Raw genomic sequence first — 19478 nt, 5'->3', positions numbered from 1 at the left:
AAAAACCACCTGTGTCTTTTTTATTATTATTAAAAATATATATTTTATTGAGTTTTCACAGAGAGGGATAGAGAGAAACATCGATGGGAGAGAAACATCGATCAGCTGCCTCCTGCACACTCCCTACTGGGGATGTGCCTGCAACCAAGATACATGCCCTTGACTGGAATTGAACCTGGGACCTTTCAGTCCACAGGCCGATGCTCTATCCACTGAGCCAAATACCAATTTCGGCGCCATTAGTTCAGTCCACACTCAAAAAGTACTGGACTGAACTAATAAACATCTAATTCTGTATTATATCTGCTTCCTGAGGCTCCAGAAAGACGCATTTTGATAAAAAGCCTGGACTCCAGCTTAAATCAACAGGCCCCTCCTAATACATAGACTCCACTCCAACAAAGGCTGGAGAGTTACCAATTAAGAAAATTGTACTTAGCCAAAGCCGGTTTGGCTCAGTGGTAGAGCGTCGGTCTACGGACTGAAAGATCCCAGGTTCGATTCCTGTCAAGGGCATGTACATTGGTTGCGGGCACATCCCCGGTGGGGGGTGTGCAGGAGGCAGCTGGTCGATGTTTCTCTCTCATCGACATTTCTAGCTCTCTATCCCTCTCTCTTCCTCTCTGTAAAAAATCAATATATTTTTTAAAAAAAGAAAAAAAATTGTACTTTAAAAAGTCCCAAGGTAAAGTCTACAGACACCTTTTAAGAAAACTAAAGCACTAAGCAAAGTATCTGCTATGTGACATACACATAAACACATCACATCCCCAGCCCTGATGGCTGTTCCAGTGTTTTCCATAGTCATGTGTTAGCCATCTGAGCCCACAAAGCAGAACGATGTATCTAAAAACAAAACTGAAATTGGGTTTGGGTTTGAATTGTAAATATGCCACTTCCTGGGACAAATGTCCTCATCTGTATAATGGGTATAACAGGTGACTTATGAGAGGATTAGAGATGATGATCCCAGAAGTGCCTGCAGCTGGCAGCCTTCAGCAAATGGTAATTCCATACTCACGAGCCCACATGTTTTTTCTGGAATAAGAATATTTTGAAAAGTTGGTTAATTGGTCAAATTGTAAATCCTAGACCAAGGAGTCTCCTCACCTAAGAGCCATCTGTTGAATTCAGAAAAGTGGACCCACAGCTAGAGATTTTTACTCAGTGGGTGTGGCCCATGAACTTGCATTTTGATAAGTATCTCAGGGGATTTCCATATCAGGAATTCATTTTGAGAAGTGCCTCAACATGTTAAAACCTTTTAATGGCTAAAAGAAGCATACTTGGGTCCCTTTTGTGAATAATGGGACAAAGGATCTAAAACACCGTATCTTTCAAGAGACAAGGGAGGTCAGCAGGACCCAACAGGCTTTGTGTTGTTGGTTAAACCCAGGTAAGAACTCAATGTGGCTCAGTTGGTTGGGCATCCTCCTGTGTACGTGGAGGCTGTGGAAGTTGCTGTTTCGATCCCTGGTAGGGGTGTACAGAAGGCAGCTGAATTCAATTTGACTATCTTGCCTAAATTAGGATCCCAGATGAGGAAAACCAGAGGGGGGAAATCAGGCAAACCCACCGAGGTGATGGAGCTAAATTGGAAACAGTAGTGGTGGTCGTAAGCCATGCATGGCCAAGGCGGCTCCTGGCATTTGGAGCCGGAAGAACAGCCAGTGACACCAGTGAGCTGACTGACAGTGGACCGGAATGTGGGGAGGGGCCCTCTGATTTCCTGGGCCCCTCCTGGCTCTGATACTAGCCGCTCCCTTTCACAAGTGCTGTGCACCCTCCACCACAGTTTCTCCTCACACACAGATGCTCCCTCACCTGCAGCTTCCTTCAGTGTCTCTCTCCTCTGCAGGGTTTGAATACACGTCATTTTGTAGCCGACCTACTCCCTAATGCCTTTTTCTTAGTTTCTCTTATCTGCGCTTGACATGGTAGCAATTAAGCATGTCACTGAGATTACAGATTAAAAATGGGATTAAGTCCTGTTTAGGTAATAAATAACCGTTAGGTATATTATAGATCAAGTTTAGACAGCAGCCCTAGCTGGCTTGGCTCAGTGGACAGAGCATAGGCCTGTGAACTGAAGGGTCCAGGGTTGGATTCCAGCCAAGGGCAACATGCCCAGGTTGTGGGGGCGTGCAGGAGGCAGCCAATCAATGATTCACTCTTATCACTGATGTTTCTGACTCTCCCTCTCTGAAATTAATTAAAAAAATTTTTTTTTTAAATTTAGTCAGCAATGTGTAAGTGACAAGGTAAGTTACATTAGGAAGGAGGGGAATTTGTCTGTGAAAACAGAGTCTGGGATGCCTCTAATTTTTTATGTTTATGCTAAAAAAAAAAAAAGTAAAACATGTCTTTGCTCATTAATGAAATTGAATTCTACAGATGAGAGAGAACTTGGCTTCCATCTGGTGACCTGAGATCCTGCCCTCTCTGACCCTGTAATATTCTAATTGCACTGGGGTATTTTTAGACTGGTCCAGGACCAGACCAATAAACTCACCTCGACCTGCGATGCTAATTGGAAACATGTGGCTCTCTGGGCTCCTCCAAGTGGCAGCTTGGAAACACCTTGCCTCGATCTACTTTCTGCTTCCTTGATGTGTCTCTTTCCTTTCCCAAAGGCCAGGAGTGACAGCAGGGTGTCTGGTAAGGGTGCCAACTAAGGCTGGGGCCAGGCCCATCGCTGCCACCCTATAGGTATAGTCCTTGGGCAGCTCTGTGCTGGATTCCCTCGCAAGTTACCTGGGGAAGGGGGGCCACTTCCTCCGGAGTGAATGCAATTTACCTCCTTGACCAAAAAACTCAGAAGTGAACGTGCCTCCCAGGCAGCCCTTTGCAAGTGTGAGTTTGGTCAAATCCCTGCACCCCGGAGCCCCGCCTGCCCAACGGGGTAAGGCAGTCACCAATGAAACATGAAACCCGTGGGAGCTGGATCCAGCGTGGGCTGTAAGCAAAGGCTTGCAACCCACGCTACCCTGCTGGGCCACACACTCATCAGACAGACAGACTTGGGAAGTAAAGTGCTTTATTGCTGAGGATCCCAGAGAGCTTCAAGGCCGCTGTCTAGGGGCGAGCAGTGAAATCCCCTACCCTGCGGAGGCTTGGTGAGCAGGGACGGTGGGACTTCAGCATTGCGGCCCCCGGGAAGGCATGGCAGTGTGGCTGGGGGTGAGGGGAGGTAGGAAGAGGCACAAGGTGTGTGGGGAGAGCCAACGGTGCTTGTCTCCCCAACTCTGAACTCAGTGCATTCAATGACGTCACCATGGGAGCCTGGGATGGGCCATGGTGAGAGAATTTACACCACAGAAATTGCCCAAATGCTACATTCAAGGATTCCCTGACTCTCTGCCTGGAGAACTGGTTTACCAGGGCACCAGGAGCATGCCGCACCTCCTGAGCTGGTTCTGAGTGCACCCCAAGCCTGGCTGCTGTGGCAAGCTGCCACTCCCCCATGTGGAGCAGCGCCATCTCCCACCGCCCGGACAGAACACAGGTGGGCGGGACAAAGGGGACCTGGCCTGGTGATCCCGTCCCTGCCTGGAGCCTACCTGGGCTGGGTCGCCTCAGCCTGTCTGTCCCTTGAGAGCTTCCGCCCCAGATTGAAGTGTGTCCTCCGAAAGGCAGCTCGGAGCTGAGGATAAAACCCTTTTGCTAAGTGGCTGCCAGTAGGCAAGAGGGCCAGGTGCAGCCACTCAGAGGTAATGAGAGTGGGTCACCCAGGGCAGCTGTGGGGGCTTGAGATGAAGGGACTGGCCCTCGGGGCTGGGGGTCTAAGTGATTCGCCGCAGGTCCTAGGACCAGGCCGTGTGGAGAGTGGTGCACACCTGTGTGCAGAACCAGGGCCGGAGAGCCCAGCTCCAGGGGACGGGGAGGGAAATGAGCGGCCAGGGTGGGACAGCACCCTTTAGCTTTCCGCTGCTCCCCCAGGGACCTGCGGGCTGAGCTCCTCCCCTCACCCTGCCTGAGCCTGTACCCCCTTCAACCATCTCCCCAACCCCAACCAACACTCGGGTGCTGACCAGCCTGGGGTTCACAAGCCTCACAGACTAAGCCTTTGCACTCCCCCAGCCTGAGGAGGGGCAGGGGCAGGGGCCGGGGCCTGCCAGGGAAGCACTCAGCACAGCAGCCCTCTCCTCAGTACTCCTTGGCCTCCTGCAGCTGGGCCAGGTACTCGGGCTCAGGAGGGTTGGCGGGGCAGGCCAAGCCATTGTTGGGGGGCCGCACAGAGTGGTAGCGGCTCCAATCCCCCTTACACATGATCCAGGGCATCCTGTCCACCCTGAAGTGCAGTTCAGGGGAGACGTCCCCGCTGATGAGGTGAGGTGCGCCGGCGCCCTTGCCCCGGGTCAGCAGCCGGTGGCTAGAGTCGTAGCAGCAGTGCTGGGCGGCCAGCGTTTTGCTGTCCTGGGACAGCAGGGAGCGCAGGCAGTGGCTGGCCGTGGGCTTGTAGATGTCCAGGCGCTCTCCCGGGCCGCTGGCGTCCCTCCACTGGACGCTGCGGCCGGTGTGCTTGTCCTGCAGGCTCATGGTCTTGTGCGCAGCCTCCCGGGGGTATGTGCAAGGGCAGCTGGGCAGGTCCTGCTGCACCTCGCTCAGGTACTTGTCCAGGAAGTCGCTCTTGCAGTTCAGCCACTTCTCACAGTGGTCCACACCTGCAGAGGGCAGGGAAGTGGGGGAAGCTGGGTCAGCTCCTTGGGGTGGGGGCGGGGCCAATGGGTGGAGAGGAGGCCAGAGCCCCCCGCTGGTGCAAAGGGGTGGCCAGGTCAGTAAGGGCTTAAGGGCCAAATCTGGGAGCACCCTGACCTGGCCCCTACTGCTGACAGACAGGGGCTCCGCTCCCACACAGTGCCAGGCAACCTGAAGCAAGAGGCCCTGGTTTGAAATAGATGCAGGCTTAGGGGCTGGAGGAGGGGCCCAGAGGGCCTCCCTCTGCTGCGGTGCTGTTCCTTTAAATGCTGGGTGGTAGGAGAGGTCCCGGGGAAGGAGCTGGGTGGTGAGAGCAGGGAGAATGGCTAAACCAATTAGTAAGAAAATGTTTCAGTACAGGGTGGGGCACAAGTAGGTTTGCACTTGTTCGTAAGGAAAATAATACACTAATTAATAAAAAATAGTACAGCTGAAACTGGTTTGGCTTGGTGGATAGAGCGTCGGCCTGCGGACTGAAAGGTCCTGGGTTTGATTCCAGTCAAGGGCATGTATCTTGGTTGCAGACACATCCCCAGTGGGGGATGTGCAGGAGGCAGCTGATCGATGTTTCTCTCTCATCGATGTTTCTAACCCTCTATCCCTCTCTCTTCCTCTCTGCGAAATATCAATAAAATATATTAAATAGATAAATAAATAACAGTACAAAAATAAACTGTTTTGGGTACTCACAACTGGAAACTGACATTTGCCCCACCCTGATTTTATGCACTGGCCCATTCTTGTTTTCATCTCTGCCCTTCTCAGGCCATATGACCTTGGGTGAGTCACTCTGCCACGCTGGGCCCCCAGTGGCTGCCCTCCCCCATCTCTCTGCCTTGGGAAATGTGGCTTCTGACCTTTGAAACCAACCACGAGCGGCTGTGGCACTGAGCAGGGGCCTCCTCTGCACAGGTGGGAAGAGGTGGAGGGGTGGGGGTCCCACAGCCTCCTGGCTCCTTGCAAGGGGCAGGAGAGACCGAGGGACCCCGACACTGGATATGCTGGTGAAGACGTGGCCCACTCCGAGCTGCTGAGGGAGGGGTCCCAGAGTTCTAAACCCGGTCCACTTCTGGCAGCACCCCCTTCCCAGGCAAAGCCTGCCCAGGAGTCAAGGGTGACTCGGGAGTAGCCAGAATGTCCCTGTCCCATCCTACTGCCGGGAGAATATGCCCCACAGGATGGGCTCCAAGCTCTTTAGCTCCCATGGAGACCTTCCCAGCAGGAATCTAAAGCTGGGGAGGCCTTGCTGAAACCGGTTTGGCTCAGTGGTAGAGAGTCGGTCTGCGGACTGAAAGGTCCCAGGTTCGATTCCGGTCAAGGGCATGTACATTGGTTGCGGGCACATCCTTGGTGGGGGGTGTGCAGGAGGCAGCTGGTCGATGTTTCTCTCTCATCGACGTTTCTAGCTCTCTATCTCTCTCCCTTCCTCCTCTCTGTAAAAAAAAAAAAAAAAAAAAAAAATATATATATATATATATATATATATATATATATATATATATATATATATATATATATATATATAAAGCTGGGGAGGCCAATGGGCCTGTTCCGGAGGGTGAGACACGCTGAGGCACCCTTGCTGGGGAGGCTAACCTTCCTGTTGGAAGATGACTCTCTGCCTCCATGGATGGAAGTGAGATTCCTGCCCATGAGATGCTGAGAGAGAGAGAGAGAGAGAGAGAGAGAGAGAGAGAGAGAGAGAGAGAGAGAGAGAGAGGTTCTCCCTCACTCCCCATGGGCAGGGCCTAGCCCTCCACTCACCTGGGTCCACAGTATCCGTAGCATTGAAGGCCAGGAGTGGCCACTCCTCACTGGGTAAATCTGAGGGGTCCTTGTCCTTGGCGCCTTTGGGAAGAGAGGAGGTCAGGCTGGTGGCGTCCCCAGGCGCCTCTGTGCTCCCGATGGGGAAGCCCAGCCCTCACGAGGCTCTTGGTGCCCACAGTGTCTGGGACAGGCGGGCATGAGGGAGGACCACCATGTTTGTGAGCTCTGGAATCCTCTCTCCCAAGACCACCCCGGTTCAAGGCTCACTTGCCCGCATCCCCAGAGGACCACGCGCAGTGTGTGAGCCACTCCCTGTGCAGGAGCTGGGGCTGTCTCACCGGGACAGTGGGGCAGGTCGCAGTCCTTGGTCTGGGTGATGGTGCAGGCGAAGCCACAGGACCGGGTCCTCTGCTGGGTGCTGTTGCCGCAGCTCCCACTGCAGGGAGACCAGGGGCCCCACTCCTCCGGAGGCTCGTCATCTGCGTCAAGGCAAGGAGCCGGGGTGAGTGAGCACAGCCCACAGGCTGCCCTGGAGAACATTCGCCTTTGGCCGAATTTCTCAGGAGGATGCAACTTGTGGCAGGGCATGGAGCAGGGGATAGATTTCAGCCCCTCTCCGGCCCCTGGTGCGGTGAACACCTGTGCAAATGCAGGAGGTGGCCCTACAGAGACCGCACAGCACCCAGCACATACTCTGTGCCAACACAGCAACAAGGAGGAAACGGCATCTGGGCTGGAGGCCATCTGGCCACTGTCAGGGCGACCTGAGCAAGTCCCCCTCTATCTCTGAGCTGCAGTTTTTATGTCAATCAAAACCCAGGATGACAATACTCTCCTGGGAGTATTAAAGAGCGCCCCTGCCCTAGCTGGTTTGGCTCAGTGGATAGAGCATTGGCCTGCAGACTGAAGGGTCAGGGGTTTGATTCCAGTCAAGGGCACATGCCAGGGTTGGGGGCTTGGTCCTAAGTAGGGGGCATGCAGGAGGCAGCTGATCAATGATTCTTTCTCATCATTGATGTTTCTATCTCTCTCTCTCTCTCCCTTCCTCTCTGAAATAAAATACACACTACACACACACACACACACACACACACACACACACACACACACAGTGTACATATGAATATCCCTGCTGCCCATGTTAGGGGCCGGGTCCTGCTGAGAGACTTGAAACACCCTGTCTGCGCCCACAGCCCTGTGGCTGGGCAGGGCACAGGGCTCTCTGGGGAAACCACCCAAAGTAATGACACAGCCAGTGCTCTTCTCACTCTCTGGCAGACCTGAGCAGGCGGCACCAAGAGTCTAAGGATAATAAATAGAAGAAAAGCTAAAAGTCATGAAAGTTCTGCCTGTTAATGTATTCAATATATTATGTTGGTAAAACTGGGAACAGGCTGTTATAACTTAGTCTTCATCATTTCATAGGGACCTCCATCCATTGATGAAACAGCTAGGCTCTGGAGAGAATGGCTGCAAATATGTGTGAGATGGTCTGCACCCAGGAGATCCTGAACTATGATGTGCAAAAATAAAAATGGCTGCCTGGAGGGTTGGCAGGCTCTAGGTGACATTTTCTGAACAGACTATATCGTATTGTTTTCTAATCAAAATAGCAGATACTGTGTTTACTACATGCGGGCACTTTAAATGTATTAACTGACTTAATATCCTCTGTACCCAATCCTATGTAGAAAGGGTTGTGCTATTCTCCTTTTTATAGAGGAAAGACCTGAGGCACAGAGAGGTTTAGTAACTTGCCTAATGTCACTCAGCTGGTAAGTGGCAGAGAAGGGGTTCAAACCCACATAGCCTGAAAATGAGGTCAGTTGCAAATGGTGGGATTCATAATATTTTGCAATTTGTTGGAAACTGATAGATACGAATATCTATACTAATAAAAGTCTTGGGGGTGATCAGGCCAGCAGAGGAGGATAGTTGGGGGCAATCAGGCCAGCAGGGGAGCAGTTAGGTGTCAATCAGGCCAGCAAGGGAGCAGTTAAGGGGCAATCAGGCAAGCAGGCGAGCTGTTAGGAGCCAACAGTTCCAGATTGTGAGAGGGATGTCCGACTGCAGGTTTAGGACCCTGAGGGGTCCCAGATTAGAGAGGGTGCATATTGGGCTGAGGGACACCCTCCCCAGTGCATGAATTTCACTGAGCCTCTAGTATATACAGTACATAATATTAATATGTCTGTTTTGCTTAGGGGATCTCAGAGCTGTTGTGAAGGTGAAATGTTTTTTTTGGGCAAAAACTTTGCAAGTTATGGGTGATGTTACCATTTAGCAGATGATGATGTTTGTATAGGCCTAAGCTCCTGGTCCCCCAGCTGCCTCTGCCCAGGAAGCTCTCAGCCCTCTCTCTACCCCCATCTCCACTCTGGACCTGAAGGGCAGCAACCAGGGATGCCAAGATGGAGATGCTCACCATAGAAGTCCCTGAAGGGGTACAGCCAGCCTTGCTCCTTGTTGTCATCTTCCTCATCATTGTCCTCTTGTTCCTCGATCTCACTGTACTCATAGTCTATAAGGTAGTCCTCCTCCTCCTCCTCCTTCTCTGCTTCTTCCTCCTCTGCTTCCTCCTCCTCTGCTTTTTCCTCTTCTCTTGGGGCTCTGTCCTTGAGACTGGACCCCGACTCCTCTCCCCTCAAGTAGTCCTGGAGGAGGGACCTGGAGGTCTCCATGGCGGTAGACAACCAGCCGAAGGGCCAGACATTGCTTGGCTTGACCAGCACATCCTTCTCCACCTTGGCCTGGGGGTCCTCCACCACCTCGATGGTCACCTGCAGGGAGAGAGATTCCAGGCTGGTCAGCGAGGGAGGCTCAGAGCTGGACACCAAGGAGAGGGAATGTGACAAGGGAAGGAGGAAGAGGACCAACCTTCTTGGCCTTCCCGGGCACATGGGGTCACAGCTTACAACCTGGCTGTGCATCAGAATCCCCTGAAGGTTCTAGACTCCCCAACACTACCTCAGACATGGGTGTAACTGGCCGTAGATGGGGCCACGCATGGGGGCTCTAGCATGTGTCAGAGAAGCTGGCTTTGAATTCTGACCCCGCCAGCTTGCAGGCTGCACAGCCTCCAGGGCCTCTAACAGCCCTGAGCCTCCATTTCTTCCTTGTAGAACCAGAAAGTGAGAGCAGAGACAGCACATCCTCAGAGCAGCCCCTGGGGGGCGAGCAAGGGCTCTGTCTCACCACATTGTGGAGGGGGGAAATGAAACATGGAATCATTTATGTAAAAGTGAACCTTAAAAACATCATTTGGGGTTCTTTTAAATTAATCTGAGGTCACTGAACAAATTTTTTTTTTTTTGGGGGGGGGGGGGTGGGAGAAACAGCAAAATCTAAAGAAGCAGTGAACGTTGCCCATATTCCATCACTGAAGGAGAACATTTTGGTGATTAACGTTCCGAGTTTTACATATATACACATGTGTACACACATATACTTTTAAACAATTTTTATAGTTAATGAAGCATAGTAATCCCTCCTTTGGAAAATTGCTGTTTGAAACTGCTGTTTGAACTACTCTGTTATTTTTAGACAGTCTCTTATTCTGTAAAATAACTGTTTTAGTCTGAATAATAGAAAATATAAACTTAATTGTCTGACCTTGCAAGCTAGGGACTGATATGCTGATACTGATGCCAGGTGTCTGTATAGATATGTACCAAAGGTTACAGATGTCTGTATAGATAGGATATGTACTCGAGGTTCCAAGTTGTCTGTATAGATGTGACAGGTATTGGTTAGATATGCTATATACTCAAGGTTACAAATTGTCTGTAAAAATAACTTACACAAGGACCTGAAAAGATATAAAAAGAGAATGCTTCCTCCTTTGGGTGTTCAGATTTGACAGAGGTAATCTGTTCTGAACCTGCGCGCAATAAAGATGACTCCTAACTAATTGGCTCATTAAGGCATCTTGTCCAGCTCTCTGATTTCTGATACAACATTCTGTTCTATACTTTTCTCTTTCAGTGAAAGTGTTTTCTAATGGTAGATGCTACACAAAAAATGCAGAATTATTACCATTAGGAATTCAGGACTGGCAGTGTGGTATGTCGGTCCCCCACCCACTGTACTCAGTCCCTCAGGGGACTTCATGAGGGGTTGGGCCTGGGTGGGGATCAGACCTTTAGGCTTTTCCACAAGGCCACCCCTGGGTTTCCAAAGTCTCATGCAGCTCAAGAAGCATTCTCTGCTCATTTGGTTTCCATGACAGCACAGCCAGGTTGGCCCTGTCTGTCCCTTGCTGTGGACTAGGAGTCCCGTGGTCTGCAGCTTAAAAGCGGAGAAGCAGGTCTTCCCCACAACAACTCCATGGAGACAGCCCCAACCCCACACAGCACCCGCACCTCCAAGAAAGGCAGGACAGGATGCCCAACCTCAGAGCTGAGCCCCTGAGCCCAGCTCCTCTCCTGGTGCCCACTGGGCCCATGGCCCTCCTGCAGCTCTCACCTGGATATCGGGGTTTGAGGTACTCAAGTCTGTGTTGGCCAATCCTGGCAGCGTCTGCAGCTCCAGCAGCAAGGGAGTGTCCTCCTGGGTGCCAGGAGGGGCTGTGTCTTCTGGGGTCAGAGCTGCTGGCTCGGTGATAACCCAGTGCTTGTGTCTTTGTGGCCCTGCCTGGAGTGGGGTCTCCTCCTCTTCCCTAGGAGAGCTGGGATCTGGGGAGGCTGAAACCTAAGGGGGAGAACGGAGGTGGAAGAGGTGACTGAGATCAGGGATTGCCCCATGTGGATCCAAAAAAGCCTGGGGGGGGGGGGGGAGAGGAGAATTCAGGAGCCCTGGGGTGTGACCAGATCACGGACTCTCTGTGACTGTATAACCAAACATGAGAGCTTTTAAGGCCTCGGAGGGTAAGTGGGGCTGTTTCCACAAAGCACTTGGACAAAGAGCCAGCATGAGGCATGAGAGGAGGGTTGAAATCAGGTTTCTGCACATGGAAGTCCATCCTCCTTATTTTACAGAGAAAGAAACTGAGGCCCACAGAGGGAAGGCAGTGGTTCCAAAGTGCAGTTTGCAGCCTGAGAATCCCCCAGGTTGTGGTCATCGGAGAACACACCCTGCCACACAAGTCAGAGAAGGAAGCCCCAGGAAGGCCTCTGGGTGGCAGCAGGCCCGTGCCCTTCCCCTCAGAGCTCCCCACTGGCTGGCCTTCCCCAGCAGCCCATGTGGATTCCCTAGCATCCCTGACCACAGCTGCCTGTCTCTGCCTGCCCACCTGGGTCTGGTCCCTTTTCCTATTCCAGGCTGCTCCCATGGCTGGCTGGCTGCCAGCTAATTCCCTCCACCAGCCTGTGCCCAGGGGGCCACACTGCACCATCCTCACTGCAGCACAGATAGCAGGTGAAAGGTACAATAGATCCTAGCTGTTTCTGATTTCCGCTCCAGGGCCCATCTGCTCAGACAGTGGGACACCGGGGCCGTCCACCTACCTCCAGGCTGCAGCCATTGCCCAGGTCTTCATGCCAGAGCAGAAAGAGCACAGTTCAGAACCACCCTTATAAGCCTCAGGCGCCATGAGCCTACTCTGATCCCTGCCACAGCCTGGAGCCCACCTCCCATCTTCTTGGGGGCAGTGTGGTAAGGCTGAGAAACATGGGCTCTGGAGAGTCAGACCAGCTTGGGTTTACATCCAAGCTCTGCCTCTCACTAGCTCATTCAACTTGATCCGTAAAATTAGGATAATTTCTACCCAGGTAACAAGCTGTGTGGCTGGGGGCAGCTTACTTTCTCTGCCCAAGTCTCTCCCTGTGTAAATTAGGAAACGCCGTCCCTGTCTCATGAGGTGCCTCATGTGTGGCAAGCATGCAATGAACCATTTGCTCGCCATAAGGGTCTATAGACGCAGGGGGTGGACCTTTTTAAATTAAATTTGAAGTGTCGTGGCAGTTAACCGGGGAATGTTACTGAGAGGTGATGACGGATGGTTCTCAGAGGGGAGGGAGGAGGTGCCTCTCTCTCCAGGCACTGTGTTAGCTTTTCACATCCGATTGGCCTGAAGACCTTCCACTTTGCCCACTGACAGAGGACCTGGGCAGGTATATTCCCCAGCGTTCTGAAGCGAATTAATTCTGAGACTCCGCCTGCCTGTGTAAGGACACCTGTCATGCCCCCAGGACACTGCCCCCACCTGTTAAGCTTGCATGTGGAGTTTCGTGCAGGCTCAAATAGGCAACTCCATCCTTTTGGGGGGGGGGGGGTGGAGAGAAGACAGGACACATTACTCAGAGAGTCCTGAGATGTAGAATTTACACCGGTTCTCCCCACTATCTGAAAGCAGGGCTTTCCTACAAAACCTTTCACCGGGAGAAATGGTGTCAGGTGAAGAAGCAATGACCATTCATTCACATGGAAAATGTCTTCAGCCTTCCCAGACCACCCCCGCCCCCCAAACCGAAACTAATTCTAACTGTGATAAAGGCAGTGGCTCTCTCGCTGCTTGGGAGTGCACCGCCCCTGTATGGGCTTGCGGCAAAACAAAACTGCAACGCTATTTTTGCTTCCTCCCTCCACCTTTAAAAAAAATATTTCCTACTATATTTTTTATTGCTGCTATATGTTCCCCCTTTTTCCATAAAAGCAAAAATCCTCTCAGATTTTTTTCAGTTAGCAAAAATAGGGTACTGATGTGAGTTCTCTAAAAGTGAAGAGGAGTAATATGAACTTTCGAAAAGCAGGACATGCCAGTACTGAGATATATCTCCATTTTCTCTCTCTCTCTCTCTCTCTCTCTCTCTCTCTCTCTCTCTCTCTCACACACACACACACACACACACACACACACACACACACACACACCTGCATGTGCCCTCCCAGGCTTGGCCAGCAGCCTTGACCCATGTGTTCCCAGTTAACACAAGAGCCCTCATCCCCACAAAGCCTTCTGCATTGCACTGCCTGCCTGCTAACCTGTTTCAGCCCCTCCCAGCCCCCCCATTCCCCTTGCTCCTCTCTGCCCCGGGTCGGGAACTTGTTGGGATAATGAAATCCAGTTGCCAGGTGCAGGCCAGCACCTCCCCTCCCCGCAGCACCAGCTGCTGAGGCCCCAGCCCATCCCTACAGAGCCAGGCTGCGCACACAGCACCCAGCATGCAACAGCAATTGCCTCTTGGGCCAAGCTGGAGGACCCCGGACAGAGGGAGGGAGCTGGACTTCCCTCTCCTCGCTGGTCCACACCAGCCTCGCCCAGCCCACCCTGGCCCCTCCCTGTAATAAGAGTACTCCTGAGAGACACCCTCCAGCACCAGCGCTGGCTCAGGTTGTGTGACCCATGTACCTGCCCAAGGCCCGGCACCCGGTCTATGCTCTCTGCTGCCATTGAGGAATGCTCGGAGGCCCACACCCCATTCTGCACTGAGCCCCACAGACTACACAGTAGGTCAGGCCGGGCTCCCTGCATGTATGGACTCCAGCCCTCCTGGGGCAGGTACTAGCATCCTCCCAACTTAAGAGACAAGGCAGTAGCCAAAACCGGTTTGGCTCAGTGGATAGAGCATCAGCCTGTGGTCTGAAAGGTCCCAGGTTTGATTCCGGTCAAGGGCATGCACCGTGGTTGCGGGCACATCCCCAGTAGGGGATGTGCAAGAGGCAGCTGGTCGTTGTTTCTAACTCTATCTCTCTCCCTTCCTCTCTGTAAAAAAAAATCAATAAAATATATATTTTTTAAAAAGAGAGACGAGGCAGTCAAGGATCGGAGGTGAAGTTCTGTGGCTGGGGTCAGAGGAGCTCTGGCTGGACTCTGTGCTCTTAACCCTTGTGCTCTGCCAACTCCAGGCAGGGGCTGCCCCTCTGGCTCCCTGCCGGCCACTCTGGGGGCCCGAGTGTGGCGATGAACAAAACACTAGAACAGGATGTTCTGCTTTTCACATCCATTTTCCCTTTGATCTTCATAACAAGCCAGTGAGGAGCCAAAGGGAGGAGGAGATTAGGAGACGAGAGTCAGGGAGGTTGGGGACTTGCCTGGGACCACGAGCAGGCAAGCCTCCAGGCGCCTCCCTGTTCCTGCCCTTCCCTCTCTCTCACAACCAGCTTTCCAGTGTCCCAAGCTCTAAGAGCAAGAAGAATGATCTGGAGGAAGAAGGAGGCAGGGCCACAGGCTCAGCATCACAGAGACATGGTTCCCCTGTGAGTGTCAGAGGCCAAGCTGCGGGAAAATACGTGCTTCTCAGAGTCACCCACCTGGCAGGTGAGACCTTTCACCCCACAGTTCCCTTCCTGCAATCCAGCCCCTGCACCAGGCAACTGGCTGGACAATGGACCAGGACTGAGGTGCTAACTAAACATGCCTATGCCGTGTATGACAGCCCCAGGCTTGGAGGCTCCTTCCTCTGCGCTTAGCTCTTCATTTTTTTTCTTTTTTTTTTTTTCTTTTTTTTTTTTTTTAATAGCTTAAAGAGAGAGAGGCCCTGACCGATTTGGCTCAGTGGATGGAGCGTTGGCCTGCGGACTGAAGAGTTCCGGGTTCGATTCTGGTCAAGGGCATGTACCTTGGTTGTGGGCACATCACTAGTAGGGGGTGTTCAGGAGGCAGCTGATTGATGTTTCTCTCTCATTGATGTTTCTATGAGAAACACGCCTATCCCTCGTCCTTCTTCTCTGTAAAAAATAAATAAATAAATAAATAAATAAAATGTATTTAAAAAAAAAAAAGAGAGAGAGAGAAAGAGGAAGAGAGAGGGAGAGGGAGAAACATTTATTGGTTTGGCTGCCTCCTGCACGCCCCCTACTGGGGAATGAACCTACAACCTGGGCATGTGCTGGGACCGGAAATGGAACCAGCAACCTTTTAGTCAGTGCATGGAATAACACCCAACCCACTAAGCCACACTGGCCAGAGCACAAAGTGGCGACTCATTCTGCTGCTGCTGCATGAACCTCCCCAGCTCTGCCCAACAGGGGACCCCCTCATGCAGGATAGTCCTTGCAGCCTGGAAGAGAGGACCTCTCAGTTCTTCTCCTGCCCATTCTAATCTTCATCACCCTCTCTCACAGCGATCACCAACTTTCCGGACCTCACAGACCACCAGTGGTTGGCGACCGCTGCTCTATCACATCCTAATAGCATGGCCCAAGCTATGCCCAGCGTCCCCAGCACCACTCCCCGCCCCCGGAGGTTTTTCCTTGCCTGCCTAGGAAGTGGTGTGTGCCAGACTACAGCCCAGGGCTGTAGAATTAAGCCAAGCTGGGTCTGCATCCTGGCTCACCACTTACTGGCTGTGTGACTGTAGGTTAGTCATTGGATCCACTGTCAGTTCCCTCGATCCTAAAATGAGAATAACAAGACAAGAAACACAAAATGCTAGGCACAGTGGCTGTTGGGCACTATTCTGATCTTCACTAGAACAGAAGATGCCCAATGCGCAGAGCTGTGCTATTCTTTGCCTGTCCAGCATCCTGGTAACAAACTGCCTGCCCCCGGGCCCTGGCAACTGCGGTGCCACCCATGTATGTGCACTGTGTTTTCACTCCAAGCATGCACCCCATTGGACAGGAGGGTGAACTGGGTCTCAGCAACAGGCCTGCCCAGGGGGGAGGGGGTGGCATGTTTTGATCAGAATGCTAATGATTTCAAATTGATATGCAAAGATAAACCTAAAGGTTTTCAGTGTAGCTCTTGAAATGACAGACCTGGCTCCCAACCCCAGCTAGGTTTAACATCTCTGCACCTCGGTTTTCTCATCTGGAAAAGGGGAATCATGCCCAAGGCAGAATGGTGTGACAAGGGAATGACATCACTAACATCTTTGTACCAACTCTGCAGGGCCCAGGGAATGCTCACTCCCCCAGTCATCCTACACCGCTAAATCGGATGGATTTACGTCCTTCCACTTCTTCATAAAAGCCCTTGAGTTGGTCATTTCTGACCTATCACCCAAGGGCCTTACAATGGCAGTCTGCATTCTCTCAGCAATGCCTCAACTAACACCTTTGATGTGTAGGAGATGATTTAGCCTCTCATTTTTGTTATTATTAATCCTGACCTGGGGATATTTTTCCCATTGATTTTTAGAGTGAATGTAAGGGATGGAGGGAGAGATGGAGAGAGAGGGAAAGAGAGAGAGAGAAACATGGACGTGAGAGAGACACTGATTAGTTGCCTCCTGCATGTGCCTGACCAGGGCGGGGAACCTGCAATTCAGGTATGTGCCCTTGAGTGGGAACCAAACCCTGACTCTTTGGGGAGCTGGGGGTGGGGGAAGGGGCAGGACACTCTAACCACTGACCCATGCAGCACAGGGCAACTAATTTTATTTTTTTTACAGAGATAAAGAGAGAGGGATAGAGAGTTAGAAACCTCAATGAGAGAGAATCATCGATCAGCTGCCTCCTGCACACCCCCTACTGGGGATATGCCCACAACCAAGGTACATGCCCTTGACCGGAATCGAACCTGGGACCTTTCAGTCCGCAAGCCGATGCTCTATCCACTGAGCCAAACCAGTTTTGGCAGCACAGAACAACTTAGCTCCCTCATTAAAAAATAAAAATAAAAATAAAAATAAAAATAAAAATAAAAATAAAAATAAATTAATGATTTCAAAGAGGAAGGGAGAGGGAGAGAGACAGAAACATCAATTATGAGAATCATTGATCATCTGCCTCCTGCATGCCCTCTACTGGGGATCAAGTCGGAAACCTGGACATGTGCCCTTGACTGGAATCAAACACAGGACCCTTCAGTTTGCAGGCCCACGCTCTATCCACTGAGCCAAACCAGCTAGGGCCTGCCCCCTCATTTTAAATGTCAGGAAATTGCCCAAGGTGACTCACCCAGGAGTTAATGATCCCCTGGGACCAGAATCCCAGGCCCTAGGCTCCAAGCGCTGTTTTTTCCCTTCATGGCACTAATTTGCTTTCACATGTTGAGGGCTCGTCCAGGCCCTAAGGGGACTGGGGATAGGACTTTGGGTCTGAAATAACTCATCCTCTCCGCTGCAGGAAGATCTGGAAAAACTACCAAAATTAATTACAAGACAAAGCAGTAAGACTTAAATAGAAAGTATTTAGCCAAATGAGTAGAAAAACTGCCGGTGTGATTAATTTATGACTGTCATCTCTAATTAGGAGGTGGGACTAGCCCACATGTGTCAAACACAAGGCCCGCGGGCCAAATCCGTCCCGCCAGGCCTTGCAATGTGGCCCGCACCGCGCTGTCATCACTGCACTCCGCTGCGTTTCCATCACAATGACAGTTTATGACTGTTCAGTAAACCATTCGGCCCGCGATTTAGGCTGGATTTTAGATTTTGGCCCCTTCTCTGATTGAGTTCGACACCCCTAGACTAGCCAGAGGCTGTTCAGTTGCTCTGGACTGCAGTGGGTTCTCAGCCGATGGTGTCCCTCAGGGAACAGTTAGCAAAGTCTGGCTCGGTCCGGGAGGGAAAGCAATAGGCATCTAATAGGCTTGGGATGCTGCGGCTAAACATCCTACAATGCACAGCAAAGCATTATATAACCAAACGGTAGTAGGGGGGGTGGGGGGGGGAACTGGATCTCAGGGGCAAAAAAAAAAAAAAAAAAAAAAAATCTCAGGTGCTAAAATGGTTTGTAGCCCTCCAAAGGGCCATAGTACCTGAATAGTTTATCTGTGTTATTAAACTTTCATGGTGGGGGAGCACTTGTGGGGGGGGGGGGAAAGCCTAAAAGGCTCCTTAGCCTGGCCAGTGTGACTCAGTGTTTGAGCATCTACCTATGAACCAGGAGGTCACAGTCTGATTCCTGATCAATGATTCTCATGATCTCTCTCTCCCTCTCTCCTTCCTTCCTCCCTTCCTCTCTCTCTGAAATCAATAAAAAGACATAAAAAAAATAAAATAAAACAGAAGGCTGGCGGGGGGGTGGGGAGGACAGTAGTGAAAAAAGATGGACAGCCCCTGATCCACATAGATGCCCCTGAAGTGCAGGCTGGGGACCCTCTGGTCCCGTTGCCTCCGGAGGGTGGCAGCGGCCTGGGCACTAATAGTGTGTGCCAAGCTCTGCTCTCCCTCACTCACTCACCAATCTCCAGCACATCTGTCTGGACCCCCCAGTGTCCTCCTCCAGAAAATGGGGAGAACTGCTCTGACCTCCTCCAAGAACAGCTCTGGGCAGAGGCGGGGCCGGGACCCCCTCCCACGCGGGCTCCCTCCGGCATACCTCGGAACGGGTCCAGCAGGTTTTGTCTTTATGGGGATGAACGTCCACTCCGGTCCGGGAAGGAACCGCTGGACTGTGGATCCCCGGTGACAGCAGGCACAGGTTTCAACAGACTGTGTGGTTTCTCTCCACGACCAACACCGCTCTTTGGTCTCACCCCCGTCTTACACCCACCCCTGGGGACCCACTCTCAGGCCGCCCAGAAAGTGCTCCCAGACGCCTGGGTGATCTCTTCTGCTTCTCCAAGTTCATCATAATATAAGGTCCCTAGCGGACTGCTGACACCCAGCAAGTCAGAGGACCCCACTTACTACCTCACCTTGTCTCAATTCACGTCCAAAGGTGCCCAAACCCTTTGCAGATGGAAGAGGCTGCACCTTGACCGTTTGAAGCTCAGGAACCCCTCTCCCACTCAGGGCGCACCCTCGGAGGGCGCACCTGGCCACGCGGCTGCAGGGGATGCACTCAGAGCCTTTCGGGGCGTCCACGTTCCTCACTCGGCGCAGGAGGGAAGCTGCTCCCCGGGCTTGTGTGGGAGTGGGGGCTCCCGAGGCCCCGCGCCCTTGGCCCTCCCTGGCCCGGCCCAGCCTTCGCACAGGTTCCGCCGCTGCTCTGTCCCGTTCGGTTCCCCGAGCGGCCGGAGCGGACGTGCCGGGAGGGGCCCGAGCGCGCAGCCCTGCGCCGAGCACTCACCTCGGCCGGCCTCGCCTGGCTCCGGAGCCGGGAGCCCCCCGGCGTCTTCGTGGGGAGTCCCCATCCTTCCGCCAGCAGCGCGGCCAGCAGCACCGCGCCCAGGAGCAGCCCTGCTCTGCCGGGGAGCCGAGGCATCGCCGCTCTCCAAGCCGCCGCTCCGGCGCCTCCCGCCT

The 19478-nt window shown here is 52.4% G+C and overlaps 1 protein-coding gene across 1 annotated transcript; it reads right to left on the bottom strand.

Moving 5' to 3' along the window:
* Positions 1-3020: 3020 nt before the first annotated feature.
* On the bottom strand, positions 3021-19478 carry ISM2 (isthmin 2). The gene is made up of 6 exons (XM_036430332.2): positions 19306-19478; positions 10930-11154; positions 8891-9245; positions 6804-6944; positions 6463-6546; positions 3021-4664 (listed from the first exon to the last, which is right to left on the bottom strand). The coding sequence occupies exons 1-6, from the start codon at positions 19438-19440 to the stop codon at positions 4147-4149; spliced, it is 1458 nt and encodes a 485-aa protein (XP_036286225.1). The 5' UTR covers positions 19441-19478; the 3' UTR covers positions 3021-4146.

The sequence above is a fragment of the Pipistrellus kuhlii genome, unplaced genomic scaffold, assembly GCF_014108245.1.
Source record: "Pipistrellus kuhlii isolate mPipKuh1 unplaced genomic scaffold, mPipKuh1.p scaffold_m20_p_1, whole genome shotgun sequence".
NCBI lineage: Eukaryota > Metazoa > Chordata > Mammalia > Chiroptera > Vespertilionidae > Pipistrellus > Pipistrellus kuhlii.
This window is presented reverse-complemented; position numbering and strand designations above follow the sequence as displayed.